General features: G+C 55.5%; 1 protein-coding gene across 6 annotated transcripts in view; it reads right to left on the bottom strand.

The window, feature by feature from the left end:
* Positions 1-676: 676 nt before the first annotated feature.
* Positions 677-18,037, bottom strand: part of RGS3 (regulator of G protein signaling 3) — a 113,561-nt gene continuing 96,200 nt past the window's right edge. For 5 of the 6 annotated variants that reach the window (XM_070430738.1, XM_070430739.1, XM_070430741.1 and 2 more), the window contains 6 exons: positions 13,984-14,967; positions 6,413-6,477; positions 3,713-3,814; positions 3,257-3,318; positions 2,544-2,710; positions 677-1,631 (listed from right to left, as the gene is read on the bottom strand). In XM_070430738.1, coding sequence (XP_070286839.1) covers positions 1,446-1,631; positions 2,544-2,710; positions 3,257-3,318; positions 3,713-3,814; positions 6,413-6,477; positions 13,984-14,967 — 1,566 coding nt within the window. In that variant the 3' untranslated portion in view covers positions 677-1,445. Of the gene's footprint in view, positions 1,632-2,543; positions 2,711-3,256; positions 3,319-3,712; positions 3,815-3,914; positions 4,152-6,412; positions 6,478-13,983; positions 14,968-18,037 lie in introns of those variants that run through there. The other variant, XM_070430745.1, reaches the window with a different exon arrangement.

Below are 18,037 nucleotides of genomic sequence, written 5' to 3'. Positions count from 1 at the left end.
TGAACTGTGGCTGGGGACCAGGCCTTTCCTAAACTTGCGTCTCCTGTTGGGCACAGAGGGGGACGCCTTCCCCAGGGCCACAGAGGGACCCTGGGAGCCCTACTCCCTGTCTCCGCCCCAGCTCTCCCTTCTGTCCTAGAGGCCTCGTCTGCACTGCTGCCCTGCTGCCCTGCCAAAGATTCTGGCCCATCCACCTCCACCAACCATCCCTGTGACACCTGAACGTCCCGCCAGAATCTCAGGGTGTGGCCGGGCGGAGAAGTGAAGGAACTTGCTGACGGTCACGTGGCCAGCTGGTGACCAAGGTGGGACTCCATCCTGGGGCAGCCAATTGGACTTAGACTCACCCTGTCTCTGCCACTTGCCTGCTGGGCGACCTTGAACAAGTCGCCTTCCCTGCCTGCGTATCACGCTCCTCATCTGTGAAATGGGGACAACCCCCTCTTCCCAGGCTCACAGAGAAGGTAAGCGGAACAAGCACGGCAGAGCCGGTCACAGAGGCCGCGGTGGTCAGGGAGCAGCTCTCACCACTGGATGGTGTCTATGGCTCCAGGGTGGGAGGCAGGTGATGGCTAGAGAGGAGGAGAAGCTGGACCAGCAGGCCAACGACCAACCCTCCCAGCCCCAGCCACCCTGGGAAGCCTCAAAACCAGGAACACACAGAAAGGGTCAAAAACAAGAACTAACACAGGCCTTTTATTTGCTCCAGAACTTGGCTGCTGTGTGGTCTGAGGGTGTCATGCTTTCCCAGAGCCCCCGACGGACCTCCTTCCTCGAGGGCGCTGGATTTCTGGGCGAGGTCAGACTGTGCCGCCCGCTCCTCCAGGCCCCATCAGTCCAGAAGGCCCAGCTGCCTGCCACTGGTGCCTGGGACCAGCAAGTCCCCCGAACCTGGGAAATGATGGCCACCTTCTCGGCAAGGTGGCTTTTCACAAGGCGTTGGTTAAAATATTGCACTTGTAAATTAGGAAAACTGATGAGGCAACGGTTTCCTGTCACAGGAAGACGTGTCAAGCATCCTACTACTGTTTAAATAAATAAAAACTCAAGGCGGGGGTCTGCGCGAGCCCCAGCGGCCCCTGGAGAGCCCTGGAGGCCGGGCCATGCCCCTGCCCCACCAGCCGGTTCTTTAAGGAACTTGGTCGATGCGAGGTCTCCGCAGCAGGGAGCAGCAGCTCCGGATCTGGCTCAGCCAGGGCCCCTGACCTGCTGGGGCCCTTGAGCCCCCTCGTACCGCGGCAGTGGGGACCCAATGGGGCCAGTCCTTCTCTCCTCCGGTGGCCTGGGCCTCTCTTGGTCCAAGCCTCTCATCCAAATGTCCATCTGTCTGTCCGGAGACGTGGCCTCTGGGGGCTTGGTTGCCCCCTCCGCCGCAGGGGAGATGGAGGGCGTAGGAGGAAGCCCAGCCCTCCTGGTGTGAATGCTGAGCTCTACCCTGGCGGCCCCTAAAGTGGGGGACTCATCTTCTTTTGGTTAACGAGGTCCAGGTAGAGGTCAGAGCGGAGGAAGCGTGGGTACGAGTCCTTTTCCATGAGCCCGAAGATGCGCTTCTGCGCCAGGTCGAAGCAGCCCCGCGTGACGCTCTGCAGGTTGTCCTTGGTGTGCTCCCGTGTGTACGAGTCCAGGTTTACCTTCGGGGCAGGGGTGGCATGGTCAGGGCCGCCTGCAGGGGGCTCACCCTGAGGACCGGGGGTGGGGGTGGGACCTCCAAGCCCCTCTGCTCCACATTGCAAGGTTCAGAGTGGAGGCCCTCGGGCCAGCAGTTCAAGTCTTAGCTCCTCACTTACTGAAGGGCCTGAAAGGCACCTCCAGGGTCAATAGGTGTGTGGCTTTGAGCAAATCACTTAAGTGCCCTGAGCCTCAGTTGTCTTATCTACAGCTTAGAAATAATAGTACCTTCTTCCAAGGGTTGTACAAATTAAGCTAGATCAGTGGTCGGCAAACTGCGGCTCGCAAGCCACACGCGGCTCTTTGGCCCCTTGAGTGTGGCTCTTCCACAAAATACCGACTTCTACACATGGGCCACGAAGTTTCAATCGCACTGTACATGCGCGCCCGCACGTGGTGTTTTGTGGAAGAGCCACACTCAAGGGGCCAAAGAGCCGCGTGTGGCTCTCGAGCCGCAGTTTGCCGACCACTGAGCTAGATCATCCGTGTTAAACAGATAGGGGTTGAATCAACAGACCACCCCTGTGGCTGTGCACACAGTAAGCACTCAATAGATGTCAGCTGCTGTGATTAGGCTCTCCAAGACTGTCCCTCATTTTAAAAATGAAGATAATATTAAAATCTACTTCACAGGTTAAATACGTGAGCCCATTCACAAAGGGCTTAGCATCGCCAGAGGCCATTTTTGTTATCAACTGATTTCAGTTCTTCCCGAGGTCCCAGCTGGCTTCCTCTCCACCCAGGACACACGGTCCCTGAGAATCACCCTGCCCTCTCCCCTTCCTGACCTCCTCCTTGAGGCATCCAGCTACCCCCAGTCACTAAGAGGCCATGGGGCACGGGGACAGGGCTGGGGGCCCAGACGGGGTCCTTACCTCCTTGCACGCCTGGATGGCGATGTACTCGGCAAAGATCTTCTTGGCCTTGGCTGCCATCTTGGACTGTGACTTGACCTTCTTAAAGTCCTCGCATGCCAGCCAGAACTCCAGGTTCTCCTCGCTAAACTCGGTGCGCAGGAAGGCCTGGAACACTGCTAACCCATCTGTGCGGAGAAGTCCGGACCCGGGGTGAGAGGCAGAACCAGCCTCTCCTGCCCTCAGCACCCCCAGATTATCCTCCTGGGACCATTAGGGTGTAAATGCCTCTGTGAGCCTGGGCCAGGTGTCTCCCCATCTGTGCCTCAGTTTCCTTGTCTGCAAAGTGGGGATCACCAGCCCCGTGAGGATCAGAGGGGATCCTGCCCATGAGAGGAGGACCGCCACATTTGGCCCAGTGTGAGCCCTCCCAGTTCATGGAAATGTTTTTTGTTATTCTGGGAAAATGGGTCTGAGCACACAGGTCCCAACGGCCTCTAGCAGGCACTGCCAGCTCCCATGGACAGGGAGGGGCTGGCGGAGCCGGCTCAAGGCCAGACCAAGGGCCTCAGCCCGGGCTCAGCCTCCCCCAACAATAGGGACACCTCACTGGGCCCAGGAAAGAGGGAAAGGCTACCCTGCATGATCAGGCCCCCCTCTGGTCTAGGGGAGGAGGACGAGAGAGGGAGGGAGAGAACCCAGGGAGGGGGAACAGGCCACTGGCCCCCACTTACATTTATGAAGCAGCAGCTTCTCCAAGGACTCGCCCCACTTGAGGGCTTCTTCCGAGGTGGGCCTGAGGGCAGAGGGAAGGGGCACCATGAGCCTCCGAAAGTGGGGCAGCGCGTGGTCTGGGCAGCCTCCGTTAGCCGCCCTTGGCCCCAGGCAGTGACTGATCCTGACTGGGGAGCCCAGGAGGGGTCCACCCCCTTTCTTAGGGGTCAGCTTCACTTCTATCCCTCCCTGCCCCCCCCCCGCCCCTGCCTGGCTGTCCTTCCCAGGGCAGCTATCCCCGGAGGGCTGCTGCTTGCAGGGACCAGGCTCCCTCTATCTGAGCCTCCATCCCACCCAGAGCTGGATTCAATACCCCTTGCCTTTTAACCCCACCACCAGCCCTGCTCCCCCTCTACCCCCGCCTCTGGGAAATCAGTGAGTGCCTGAGGGGTCCCAGGGTGCCAGGGAGGACCTACTTGAATGACTTCATCACTTTGTCTGCCTTGCCTGCTGGCTGGGCCCCTGGGGACTCGTTCCGACGCCTGAAGATGCCCAGCTTGTTCTTCATGTCCTTGGCTCTGGGGGGCAGAAGCAGAGAAGGGGGTCGGTCAGCCAGGTACACTCAGACCCTGCAAATTCAGGGTCGGGAGGCCGCGGGCTGGGGCAAGGGCCACCTACTCCTTCATCGTGTGCCGCCTCTGTAGGTTCCCGTTGCGCGTGAGGTACATGCCTCGCAGCATCTCCGTAGGGCCCCCCACCTTGGGGCCCGGGAAGGTCTGCAGGGAGCACTCGGGGCTCCTGCTCCCCAAGCTCTGTCCTGAGCGGCAGGAGGGCCAGGCAGCAGCGGGGCAGGATGTGGAGGAGCGAGCCTGTGCTTGCTGGGATCCCAGCCGGACTACTGGACTCTCGGGCATAGGCTGGGCTGGGACTCAGACAGGAGGAGCCAGGAAATGGGAGGGGCCAGGACTGAGAGTAGAAAAAAAATCCCTCCTGGCCAACCCTGAGAGGGAGCCCGTGAAAGGGGCTGTGTCTGCAAGGGGCGGCCTCTGGGGCCCGCCCAGGCAGGAAGCCAGGCCCAGTTATTTGTGAGTGGCCTCCCCCGTTACCAAGGCAGCGCTGGGGGAAGGAGAAGTCAGCAAATTGCCGGGAGGGAAGAGGGGAGGAGGGAGAGCCTGTGCACACCAGGGTGGCAGGACTGCCTATTTTTAGCCAAGAACTATTTTTAGCTTTGCCACTCCCCCTATGGCTGCAGATTTCAGCCCTGGGCGAAGCTGCTAGCAGCAAAGGGTTAAATGTCTCATGCTCCTATTCGCCCGCCCTCCCCCCCTTTTCTCTAGACCCCCTACCCTGGGCACCCCCCAGAGAATAGCTCCCAACCTCAGCCACTGGCTTTGGGTACCCCCATCCACGAACATGCAGGATGCGCCAAATGTCTTAGTACAGTTTAAAGCTTAAATAACTTCAGAAGAACAAGTCCTATAAACTTTCAAAACCATCTTTTGAAAGTGCAATTACTTAGTCTTTAAAACATTTTTGAGTAAGTGTTTTTGTTTTGACTTTTTATCTCCATCTTTCTGATTAAAGTTGAGAAATGCTGACTGAAAGCAAACATTTAAAAGGTATGCTCTAAATCAGGAAGCTAAATACGTGCAAAAGAAATGTAAAAAACTCAACTTTAAATGTGTTTTATAAGTCTGTAGCATTTATACTTCTGAACTTATTCAAACTTCAAATGGCACTATGACCTACAGGACACCCTTGTAATTGAGGGGAGTGGTACCCGGTGGAGGTTAAGAGTGAGAATTTGAAGCCAGACAGCCCAGGGTTCGAATCCCAGCTCCAGCAGCAACCAACCGTGCGCCTTTGGTCAAGTTACCTAACCTCTCTGAATGTCACATTTTCTCATCAGTTAAACAGGGATGACAAAGGTACTTAACATCTGCTGGGGTTGTTTCAAGGCCAGGATAAGATGCACAGAAGGCTTTAACACAGTGAGTGCCAGGGGCAAAACTGCTCCGGCTTGGAAGCTGAGGCTCACATGCCTACCTGAGGGTCTGGGGCAGCTGCCCAGGATGGGGACCCTGCTCTAGAAGGTTCCAAGCCAATGAGATAAGGCCAAGGAGTCCAGGGATTGGCAGCCCTCTGGGTGAGGACTGAGCCCGCCGAGAGCCCTGGGGTGGCTGGGAGTGAGAGAGCACAGCTTCCTGAGCCTGATGCTGAGAGCCCCTGCTCCAGGCCCACTGTGCAGGTGGGTACACAGAAAGGGGGGGGGGGGGGAGAGAGCTTGTCTGAGGCCCAACCTTTAGGGGCTCCTTGCTGGCTCAGAGCCCACAGGGAACAGCAGAGAGAAGCCTGCAGCTGCTGCAGGAAACTGGAGCGGGCAGGGGCGCTGGGGGAAGATCGTTTCTACCGCAGTGGAGCCCAGCTAAGGTTGAGGCAAGGGAAGAAGGTTGCAGGAGGCATCTGGGAAAGATCCCTGTTCTCCCTGCTAAGCCCAGTTTGTGCATAATGGTGGGCACTCCAGGACCTGGAGAGGAGGTCGCCTCCCGGTGCCACCATGTGTCCCTTTACTTCCCACCTTCTCCTTCTCTGCAGCCTCCAGGGTCTCGGCCTGGGGGAAAGGAGACCCCAGGAGACTCTCCACACCTTTGTTAACTGACACTTCTAACAAACCCCAAAACAAAAGCGTAAGGGAGCCTGAGCATGGCCCGAAAGGCTTGGGAAATATGGGATTCGCTATCTGAGCCAGCAGCGCCCCCTCCTGGCAATGTCCGAGACTGTTATTATTCAAGAGCCAAGAGGAGAAAGGGGAACCTTACCCACTGTCTGTTCAGCCCTTTCTCAGAGGCAGCAAAGAACTCGTTGAGGTCTCTCAGCCACTACTTGTTTCAAAGGCTGGGGCAGGGCAATGGCAGCCCAGCCGGCTGCCTCTGCTTGGTTCCCGGTGGCTTCCAGGTACTGAATCAGCACCTTGCCGGACACTACATCGATGCTGAGGGCAGTGCCAGAAGCTCAGAACCCTGGTGACCTCGCCCTGGGGCCACCGCTAAGTCCCAAGGTTCTGCTGTTCCCTGTGTCTGTCTGGGGCAGGACTGGGTGCAGCCCCTTCTCCCCACCTGTACCCCTGGAGGAGGAAGAGGGTGCAAGGGTGAGGGCCATGGATCTTTCCAACGTACAGGTTTTTGCTCTTTCTCTTCCGGGAGCCTTCATCATTGTCCCCAACCGTGTCGGGCCCACTCATCTGCGGAGAAAAGACAGATAATGTTGTAATCCAGAGGCTGCTGCCTGAGCAAAGAGAGACTCAGGAATCCAACAGCTCCTGCAAAATCGCTCCCTCTAATCCCCTCCAAAGTCCCTACCCCTCACAGAACAGGCGAGGAAGTGAGACCCCACTGTCCACAGAACACAGCTGGCTTGGCCGAGCCTCCCCCCAAGGGTCTCCTCCTAGGGCACTTAGGACCTGGCTTGCTGAGAAGAGGGCAGAGACGTCACTGCAGGCAGTAGGGCCGGCTGGGGAGCAGCACTTCAGCAGGGGTTCTGCTGTGTAACTGGGCCAATTGCTGTCCTTCTCTGAGCCTCTATTCCTTAATTTCAAAATTGAAATCATAATGACTAACTCGGGATTCTGCCATTTGAAAGACACCTGGGACTGCTCAGTAGTGTGTAAAGTGAATTATTACGCCTCTCTTGCCTTCAAACTCTGGCTCCCGAGTACCCTCGGGAAAACATCCAAACTCCATACCATGACGTGCAGGGTCTATCATCGTAGGATCCGGGCAGAAAGTTCCATGTTAACATCCATTACCACTCCTTAGTGATCGCCCCAGCCCGACTCCTGCTCCGGCAACCTCCCTGACCTGCCCCCAACCACACAGAATGCCCTCACTGTCTCGTCCCTTACTGTGGGCCTGCGCACATGCTATTCCTTCCATGGGGGATGCCTTCTCCTCCTAAGACCCAGCCTCTGGAAAGACCTTGACCTCGGAAAGGTGCTTAAATGCCTCCTCACCTGGGAGGCCCTCCCTGACCCCTAGATCAAGGTGGTGCCTCCCTTACCCCCTTTGAGGTCCCCACTACACCCAAAATGGCTTGTTCCAAATCTATCTTCTCCACTGGACTGTGAGCTCCCCTGAGCAAGGCTGCTATCTGACTGCACCTGTCTGGGGAATCTTCCCCGGACCTAGTGCACAGTATCCAATAAATATGTGTAGAATGAATGAATGAATGGAGAGAGAGGGAAAGCAGACTGGGAAAGATGCATCTTGAGGTGCCTGCTGCTTGATTCAAGGCCTGCAACTTTGTCTCCCAGGCTCCACTTCAGCCCACAGATTCCACCCATTCCACCCCCATCTCCTTGCCTTTGCCTGTGCTGTGCCCTCTTCCTGGAATGCCCCCTCCTCTTCTCCCAGCCTTCACCTCCCCCTAGTCCATCACTCCTCCAGACCACTCCAGACTCACACCATCTCTACCGGGGCCTCCCTCTGTCTCCCTGCCTGTGCTTGCCTATCCTTCTCCAGGGGAAACCAGAGCCCAAGCTGTGCCACCCAGAGCAGGAGCCCAGGAAATGCTCCGAGGCAGCAGAGGAGCTAGCGCTCAGAGAGGGATGGGCATGGACACTATGTCCCCAGACAAGATAGAAGGCCTCCAGGCGTGGCTCTCAGCTCTGATTTCTCATGAGCCCCACCCTGGGTCTCAGTTTCCTCACTTGTAAAATAAAGATGCGCTACGCCTTAAAATACTGTGTTAATTCTGGAAAGAAAAATAATCCAGAGGTATCCAGCAGGAGGAGCTACTAGCCTCAGTAAAGCACACACCCATGGATGGACGGACGGACAGATGGATGGATGCATGCATGCATACATGAATAGACCTACGGATGGACAGGTGAAGGACAGGTGAAGTATAGCATCTTTTATAGAGCTTGTTCTATAGGCCAGACCTTGGGATAGGCATTATTCAGATACTATCTCATTCATCTTTAGAGAAAGTCCATAAAGTAAACAGAGGCTCAGAGAAGGTAAGCCACTTGGCCAGGGATACCCAGCATTTAACTGACAGCAGGAACCTGGGTCTATCCGTGTGCAAACCGTGTGTTTCTCCGCCAGAGGATGCTGCTATGCAAAGGCGAGGACGGAGCACGTTTTGAATGTTTTCAGTGAAAGACTCAGGGGAAATGCCGCCTCCTTCCTGAGAACACTGCCCCACCAAGGCTGTAAACACGAGTGTGTACGTGCACACACAGGCACACGCCCGTCTGTGACAAGGGATTCCAGAGCTCGGTTTGCAGCCAGGCCTGGGTATGGATCTTCTTTCCGCTGGCTTTGGAGAAGTCTCCCAGCCTCTCAGCTTCGGCTTCTTTAGTTCCAACGTAAGACATGAGGCTGACCACACCCCCCACTGTTGGAAGATTCACCGCATGGCCCAACCTTGGCACACAGTGTGTCCTCACGACCCAGAGGCTGCTGTGTTCATTGCCCAGTGAGTGCTACTACTGTCGCCCATTGAATATACAAGCTGCGGTCACGCCGGCCTGGCCCTGGCGAGGCAGTGCCCGAGGCCCCCACCTGTGGGAAAGGGCCCAGGCGCTGTGCTTCCTCCCATTCTAACCTCAGCTTCCGCACTTTATCAGCACCACACAATGGGCCTGGGGACCGCTCCCACCCGCCCGCCAGCCCCAGCCCCTGCACTGCTGGGAAATGGGCTCTTCCTGCCACTGCTGGGAGGGGGTCATCTTTAGGAGAGGGGTCATCTTCGCCAGGGACCAGCCAAGCCAATCCCCCTGACAGAGGGGCCGGGCAGCTCTGGCCCTGGGAGTCGGCCCCCAAAGGTGCCAGGAAAACCCAGGCACCAAGGGGTGGGGGACGGAAAACGAAGAAACTAAGATGAAAAGTTAAGATTCTCATTTGCAGCCAGAGTAGCTCCCAAGGTTCCTTTCTGCGGGAACTGCAGCCAGGCCTGCCCAGGGCCCAGCACACAGAGGGCCTCTCCTTCTCCTCTGCTCCCCACCATCTCTATCTAAGCTACGTGACCCGCCCTGATGAATGGCTAACAGAGGTGGGCTGAGCCCAGAACCATCTCCCTTCACTCCAGGCAGGACTCCCTGGCACCTGCCCAGCCCCACCCGGCCATCTCCAGGGACTGAGAGCTCACTGCCTCTTGGAATAATAATTATACTTTTTATTGTAATTAGAACTATCATCATAGCAGTAAAGATGCTAAACTGCCTGGATTTGAATTCCAGCTCCGTCGTTTATCAGCTAACAGGCCTCAGACAAGCTACGTCCCTTTTCTGGGCCTTGGTTTCTTTACCTGTAGGAGGAGGAGGATCATTGGACCCATCTCTTATTATAAGGATTCATGTTAGCCCGTAAGAAGTGCAGCGCACAGTGTCTGTCCGTGATGTGCTCAGTAACTATTAGCCACTGTCGTTACTGCTGTTACTTGCTGAGTGCTCACGGTGTGCCAGGCACCGAGCGAAAGTGCTATTCAGATGTGAGCACATTTGGAATGTTTTCAGTGAAAGACTCGGGGGAAATGCCGCCTCCTTCCTGAAAGCGCTGCTCATCGGGGTTGCAAAGACGTGTGTGTACGTGCACACACAGGCGGTTACTACCTTTACCCAATTTAATCTTTGCAACAATTCTAAGAACTATTTGCTTATTGCTCCCAGTTTGCAGGTGGGAAAACTGAGGCCCAGAGCAGTTCCGTTACCTGCATGGGCTCTCAGAGCTGGTAAGTAGCAGAGAGTTTTGGGCCCAGTTCCAGGAACCCCCCCTCCCCCGCCCCCCACCCCAGGACTGAGGGCGCTCCTGTGAGCAGGGCCTCGCCGGGTTTCCCAGCCTGGCAGGCCCCATGGAACCCTGTGGAAACACTGGATCTAAACTCTACACTTATTTGTTTAGACACAGGAAATCATTTCTCTTAGGCTCTTCTTAAATAGGAGGCTGGAAGGTGTTATCACCTCTCGGATCTGGAAGGCATCCTAGGAGCCCTCTTGTCTGACCCACAACCTAAGGGCTTAGTGCGGCAGGGCAAACCCCCGCCCCCCTTCCCGGCTGATAGCCTCTGCACGTGCCAGTGCCAGTGCCAGCGCCAGTGCCCTGCAGGAGGAGGGACAAGGTAGCATGGCCAGGGAGGGGCCCTGCCCCGCCTCCTCGCTGTCAAAGAGTGACCTGTGACTCTGGCCTGGGCCAGGCCAGACCGTGGTGCGGTTCAATGGCAGCATCCTGCGCCCAGACACAGGGAGCTCGGGGCTTCGCTGGCTCCCAGGAAAAGGGCAGGCACAGGCCTGTGGATCTGTCTGGCCTGGCCTCCGGGGAGCAGCCAGCAGAGCGAGGTCTGGCAGCAGAGGGCACTGTGAGACAGCGCAGCTCAGCACAAGGAGGCGGGCCCAGGCAGGACTCATGGGATAGGTGTGGGGTCTCCTCTCTGGGCCTCAGCAGGCCCATCAGTAAGGTGACCACAGCCGGCAGACCACGTCCGGTCTGTCTGATTCGGACACTCGAACCCACAGTAGAAATTGGTGCACAAGAGGGCAGAACGACAGGCGGGGGGAGGGTCCACATAGGGCCTGTCACCTTGCGACAGGCAACTTTGTGCTCTAGGCAGCCTCTGCTTAGCCACACAGCAGCACACTGACCAGCCTGAGGCCGGGCCAGCTCTGTCCGGGGCTCCTAGGTCTCACATCACCCCAGGGTCAGTGCCACGGGCACAGAGCACCTACGTACTGCAACCTTCTTGGATCCCTGGACAACTCCGAGCAGACTCAAGTCTTCCCAGTTTATAAGAGAAGACTAAAGCTCAGAGAAAGACGTCACCCAGCCAAGGTCTCAGGACCAGGCAGGAGGAGGCAGAGCTGAGGCTTGAACAGGGTCTGTCTGATTCCTTAGCCTGAAGACTTCACCCCTCTCCTCCCAGGAAAGCCAGGCCTGAGCCAGGGAGATGGAAGTCCTCCCCCGCTGCCAGCCCCCTCCCCCTGCCCCTCACTGCCATGAGGTGCCCAGGGTCTGGGGTAGGGCCAGAGAGGACGGGACAAGGGTGAGGCCACTGTCCAGCTGCACGCGCTGTGCGGTCTGGGACAAAACATTTCTCCCTTGGCCTCAGGCTCCCCACAGCAAGATGAGTACAGCCGGGCCCTCCTTGAAGCAGTGCTGTGAACGCTAGGAAGGGAGCTGGAGGCACAGGGGGAATGTTGGGGTAATGGCTACTCCGCTTGCTGCTTATCTGCCTCCTCGTCCTTGTCAACACGATTCCCACGTATGGAGCACCCACCAGGTGCTGAGTGGCAGCCCTGCCCTTCGCACTTTACCCAAGTTGGGCTATTTAATCTTCTTGGCAACCCTTCAAAGGAGGTGTTATTACCATACCCATTTCACTGATGAGGAAACTGAGGCTCAGAGGGACAGGGACTTGCCCAACGCCCATGCCAGTGAGGGATGGAGAGAGACCAGGGTGCTCGTCCAGCCTAGACCTTACTTCCCCTTGACAAGGGTAGGTTTCTTACTAAAGCCGGCCGGCTGGAGGGAACAGGATATCAATGATGATGGACTCAGGGCCCGGCAAGCAGAAGCCACACAGAAGCGGTAGCTACCACGGGCTGGGGCAGCCTCCGAGGCCCTGCCAGCTCAGTCCCTCAAGCCTAAGAAAGGAAGCAGCAGACCAAGGAGGGTGGGGGAGAGGAGAGGAGGCCAGCGAGAACCCTGGGCACCCAAAGGAGGAAGCTGAGAGCGCTGGTCCAGGCCTGCTGGACTCCCAGGCGGAAGCACCTATCCCAAAATAGGAGCTGAGGTCAGCTAATTTGGGGAACTAGAAGTGTATGCATGAATGTGTGTGAATTTATCGATATATATGTATTTTCCTTGGGGCAAGGGGGGAGGGAAGAGAACTTGGATGGGTCTGGAGGGGGACTCAGGATTGAGAGGCTCAAGGCAGATGGTGGACCTCGGCCGTCCTCCAGAGAGGAGTGTCCAGGCTTCGCTGCGTCAGCCCGCGGCCTCACCTCCGTAGGACAGAGGTCTGGACCCTCTCCTGTAGCAGCTGCATCAAGAAATGGCCTAAGACCGTGACACTCAAACTACCAGGAACATCACAATCCCTGGGGGGTTGGGGGCTTGTCTATAATGCAGGGTCTGAGCATCCCCCGTGGAAATCCTGATTCCAGAAGTCTGGGGTTGGGGACTTAGAACCCTGTCTCTTCATAGCCTCCTCCTGGTGAATTGGAAGCACTTCCAAGTTTAAGAACCACGTGTGTTGACAGATAAGAAAACTGAGATCCAGTCCCAATGCCTTTGGGAATTCGTTCCCATCCTGGACCCAACGTTTAAGGTCCTGTTCTCGAGGGCCCCAGCCTGCTTTGCCAGCCCGACCGCCTTTCCTCCCAAGGTGCCGCGCACCTGCCATGCCTGCAGTTCTGGAATCCCCTGCTCTAGCCAGACTGGCTTCTGTGGGCATTTTCGTCCAGGCCATGTGCTCTTCCACAGAATGCCTGCCTCAGCCCCTCTGCTTATTCCAAACCTGCTCAAGTCTCCAGGCTCAACTGAGGGAAGCTGAGACAGGAGGGGGCGAGAAGACGTCTGAAGCCTTCCCTGATGGCCCTGGGCCCTGCGGTCTCTCCTCCCTGAGCTCCCAGGTCTCTGAGGGCCAGCTGGCCTCTGTGGACACTGACCACCCCCACCCGCCTAGCGTCACAACGGCCATCACAACAACACCTGGCCCTGCGCTGGCTGTTAGCACCTCAACAGCATCCGCTTAGCGTCTGCACGAATGTCATCAGGTCCCAGACTCTTCCGATTTATCCTCAACCACCCTGGGACGTGAGTGCCCTTCACCTCTGCTCCTCAGAGGACACTGAGGCCCAGAGGAGCTGAGTGACTCACCCGAGGCACCACAGTAAGAGCCAGAACCCAGACGCAAGCTGGCTAATGGGCTTCAGGGACATGGCGCAGTCATTCATGGGTAGGACACCTTCCCGGCCCACACAGAGAGCTCCCCCTCCCAGGCTGAGGGCAGCCTCACACACTGCTGCTGGGACCCAGCTGGGGCCCAGAGACCAGCGCCTGGCACACAGCATGAAATCAATACACGCGTATTCCTCTACTTATAAATATTTGCAGGAGGCAAACAGCCTGGTGGTGAAGAGCTCCAGCCCTGGAGGCAGATGCTCATTCTGGTTCTGATATTTAAAAACCCAGTGTAAGTGAGACAAGCTCAGTGCCTCAGTTTCCTCTTCTGTGGGAACAATAATCGTGTCCACTTCACAGGGCTATTGTGAGAATTAATGAGGTAATGTAAATTACGTAGAATAATGCGGGCACAGAGTGAAATATGTGCTGTCATTGTTTTTGGCTGATGGATTTCTAATCTGGCTAGGCCCGGGCCACGGCTAAACGTAACTGTTTCTCTAGCTGCTGTCTTGGGTCTTTAAGATCCAAATACACAATGTCCTGGGCTAGGCTGCATCTGCTCTACTTTCTGTGGGGATCCCCCGTACAACGGAGCTGTAAGAACTCAATATCTGGAGTCATAAAGTCATGGGTTTAAGTCCAGGTTCTGCCTTCTGGTCTCTTGGGTCTCAGTTTTGTTCTCTGTCAAATGGGTATAAGGCTCATTGGAAGAATTCATTGGAAGGCTTAGCAGGAAGGTCCTGGTGGGGGTGGGATAAAGTGACTGCTCCTTCCCTGCAGCTCCTGGACCCCACCCCACCATCTCATGTACCCACACCACCCCCCACCCCGCTTGGCCTCCTTACCTTCCTGTGTCCCGTGAAAAAGAGGGAAAGATGGTGCATGGAGCCGCCGTTGCGGCCCAGTTCCTTCTTGAGGGTGCGGGGTGAAGGTATGGCCCAGGAAGAGGTCGTGCCCTCTCCGTCAGAGCAGTTCAAGGTGGTGTCGGAGGAGAAGCAGGGCCCGCGGGGCTCCTGCAGGAGGCTGCCCTCGCTGTGCGTCCGGCGCCGCAGCGAGTTCTGCACTCGCAGCGAGAAGCCGCCCTCGGCACCCTGGCCCGTCTCTATCATGCTGCTGCGCTTGGCCTCGCTGTGCTCTCCGTAGTTGTCATCACTTGTGTCCTCATCCTCATCTTCCTCCCCCTCCTCCCCCTCCTCAGCCTCTTCTGCATCCTCGTCATCCCCGGAGCTGCCGCCCTCTGCCTCTGCCTTCTGGCTGTAGGCACTATCCAGCCGGACCTCAGGAATCACAAAGGCTGGCCTGGAGGCCACAGGCGGGCCCCCGGTGGCTGCTGGAGGGTCCCCAGAGCCCGTGATCTCAGCAAGGGGCTCAGCTGGTTCCGGGGCCTGGCTGGGGGGTAGGTCTTGACATGGCGAAAGGTCCTGAGCAGGAGGGTCCTGGATGGTAGGGAGGTCTTGGCTGAGTAGAGGGTCTTGGCTGGGAGAGGGCTCTTGCTTAGCAGGAAGGTCTTGGCAGGGAGGGAGGGCCTGGGCTGCAGGGGGTTCCTGGCATGGTGGGGAGTCCTTGGTTGGTGAGGGTTCCTGGCGTGGTGGGGGATCCTGGCAGGGAGGGGGTTCCTGGCAGGAAGCTGAGTCTTTGCTCGATAGGGATTCTTGGCCAGGAGATGGTTCCTGGCCAGAAGAAGAGTCCTTATTGAGTGGAAGGTCTTGTCCCAGAAGAGGCTCCTGTCCAGGAGAGGGGTCCTTGCTGGGAGGGGGGTCGTCGGCACCTGGCCCCTTCCCTTCCTCCAAGGGCATCTCCCTTTTCTCATCCACCTCCGACTCAAACATCTGGGAAACAAAGAGAAAACAATAAAGGTTCAGAAGAGGCGGTTACACGGTGCCAGGTACTATGCACACAGAGGCTGAAACAAAATCAGGCAGTGGCCTGAAGCCCACACCCGCACCCTGCACCCCGCAGTCTGAAAGCGGAAGCACCAGATGGAAACCTAAAACCCCTTTGGTCCCAGCCTTAACTCCTTGCTCAAAACTACCGCCCCATCAAAAACATGAGGGGAGGAGAGGTAACCACCATGATCTGGCTCCTATTGTGTGCCAGGGACTCTGCCAGATCAAACCCCTTATGCAATCTTCCCCGTGGCCCTCTCAGGCAAGTCCCGCTGTGGGTAAGTCACCTCTATGAGTAAAGGGGAAGCCAGGCCCTCTCTGCGTTCATGGACTAGAACCAAACCAAGCCCCAAGGCACAGCAGTCACTAAGTGGGAGAATCCTGGACGCAGCCAAAGGGTACCTTCTACCTGCACCAAAGTTTTTTTAAAAAGCCTAATGAATTGTTCAACTAAGAGCTTGCTCTCAACAAAATGAAAAGACAACCCACTGTATGGGAGAACATATTCGCTAATGATACACCTGATAAGGGGTTGATTTCCAAAATATATAAAGAACTTATACAACTCAACACCAGGGAGACAAACAATTCAATTAAATCCTGGGCAAAGGAACTGAATAGACACTTCTTCAAAGAGGACATACAGATGGCCAATTGACATGAGAAAATGCTCAACATGACTAATTATCAAAGAGATGCAAATTAAAACTACAATGAGATATCACTCACACCTGCCAGAATGGCTACCATCAATCCTATATAATAAAAGCCTAATAAGCTAAGTGTCCAGTCATCCGCTTGGCCATTCAACCAATCAAAGCATAATATGCTAATGATATGCTAAGGCCGCTCAACTGCTCGTTATGACGTGCACTGACCACCAGGGGGTAGATGCTCCGACCGGTAGGTGAGCTTGCTGCTGGGACCCAGCCGATTGGGACTGAGCAAAATGTGCCAGTCACGCCTTGGAGCCCTCCCATGTCCCTCCCTGGTCCCAATCATGCACCGGTGGGGTCCCTCAGCCTGGCTTGGCCCTCTCACAATCTGGGACCCCTCAGGGGATGTCGGAGAGCCAGTTTTGGCCCAATCCTGCAGGTCAGGCTAAGGGACCCCACTGGTGCATGAATTCGTGCACCAGGCCTCTAGTAAATCAATAAACAAGTGCTGGTGGGAATGCAAACTGGTGCAGCCACTGTGGAAAACAGTATGGCGTTTCCTCAAAAAAATTAAATATTGCCGAACCGGTTTGGCTCAGTGGATAGAGCGTCGGCCTGCGGACTCAAGGGTCCCGGGTTCGATTCCGGTCAAGGGCATGTACCCTGGTTGCGGGCACATCCCCAGTGGGAGGGCATGCAGGAGGCAGCTGATTGATATCTCTCATCGATGTTTCTAGCTCTCTGTCCCTCTCCCTTCTTCTCTGTAAAAAAATCAATAAAATATATTTTTTAAAAAAAATTAAATATGGAACTCTATTTGACCCAGCGATCCCACATATTCTGGGAATATGTCCTAAGAATCCCAAAACAACAATCAGAAAGAACATGTGCACCCCTATGTTCATAGCAGTGTTATTTACAATAGCTAAGATCAGGAAACTGCCCAAGTGCTCATCAGTAGATGAATGGATAAAAGAGCTGTGGTGCATTTACACAATGGAATAGTATGTAGTGGTAAAAAAGAAGGGTCTCTTACCCTTTGAGACAGCATGGATGGACCTGGAAATTATTATGCTCGCGAAAAAAGCCAGTCAGAGAAACACAAATATCACATGGTCTCACTTATATGTGGAATCTAATGAACAAAGTAAACTGAAGAATAAAATAGGACCAGAGACATGGACGCATGGAACAGACTTACAGATCTCAGAGGGGAAGGGGGTGGGAGGACTGGACGAGATTAACAAAAGAATTTATAAGCATATATGCATAGTCCATGGGCACAGACAATAATGTGGTGAAGGCCTGTGGTGGGGCAGGGTCTAGGTCAGGGGTGGGCAAACTTTTTGACTCGAGGGCCACAATGGGTTCTTAAACTGGACCGGAGGGCCGGAACAAAAGCATGGATGGAGTGTTTGTGTGAACTAATATAAATTCAAAGTAAACATCATTACATAAAAGGGTACGGTCTTTTTTTTTTTTTTAGTTTTATTCATTTCAAACGGGCCGCATCCGGCCTGCGGGCCATAGTTTGCCCACGGCTGGTCTAGGTGGAGGGGGCCCAAGGAAGGGTTGGGAGATATCTGTAATACTGTCAACAATAATTTTTTAAAAAATAACTTACTCTCAATGTTTAAGTATCTTTTTTCAAGTAGCTGTTTAATACTAAATGAAATGAAACAAGAACTTCAAAATATTGCCGACACATGGACTAAACAGATGTCACGGGCACGTGGACCGTCCCTGAGGGAGCACCCAGGGACTTTTAAACTGAGCTTGGAGGAACCTCGGGAGTTCCCCACACAGAAGAGAAAGCATTTGCTGCTTTGCCCACAACCCCGAGAACCCTCGGCGTTTTTGCTGGGCTCCTGTCGATTTCATTTGCAAAGGGGAAAAGAGTGCCCTGGAGGAAGTCTGAATGCAGCTGTCTCCCATGGAGACTGGGGCGCAGAGGTGGGGACTGTCCACAGTGCCGCAGTCACGGGGGAAGCGGGTCTCGGGCCTGGGCTCATCAGAGTCCAGGACTTGGAATGCTGTGGTTAGAACTATGTAGAGCCCAGTTTTTGTCCATGAAGAGGCCATAACCAACTAGTACTAATGAAAAAGAAAGGCACCACACCCACACAGAAACTGTACAGCTGCATGAGAATGTGTGCATGCGTAGGTGAACACACACACACACACACACACACACACAGGCTAAGAATTTCAGGGGTACATACCCCTACAACACAGTTCAGAGTTCTTGCAACAGAGACCCTTAATGTCCATTTGACAGATGCGAAAGCTGAGCCAAGGAGCAGTGAGTGACTTACTGCACAGCCACCCAGAGACTAAAAGGCTGCACCAGAGGCTGA

Source organism: Myotis yumanensis, unplaced genomic scaffold, assembly GCF_028538775.1.
Source record: "Myotis yumanensis isolate MYYU_CA2020_CCGP unplaced genomic scaffold, mMyoYum1.0.hap1 SCAF_12, whole genome shotgun sequence".
Classification (NCBI taxonomy): Eukaryota; Metazoa; Chordata; class Mammalia; order Chiroptera; family Vespertilionidae; genus Myotis; species Myotis yumanensis.
This window is presented reverse-complemented; position numbering and strand designations above follow the sequence as displayed.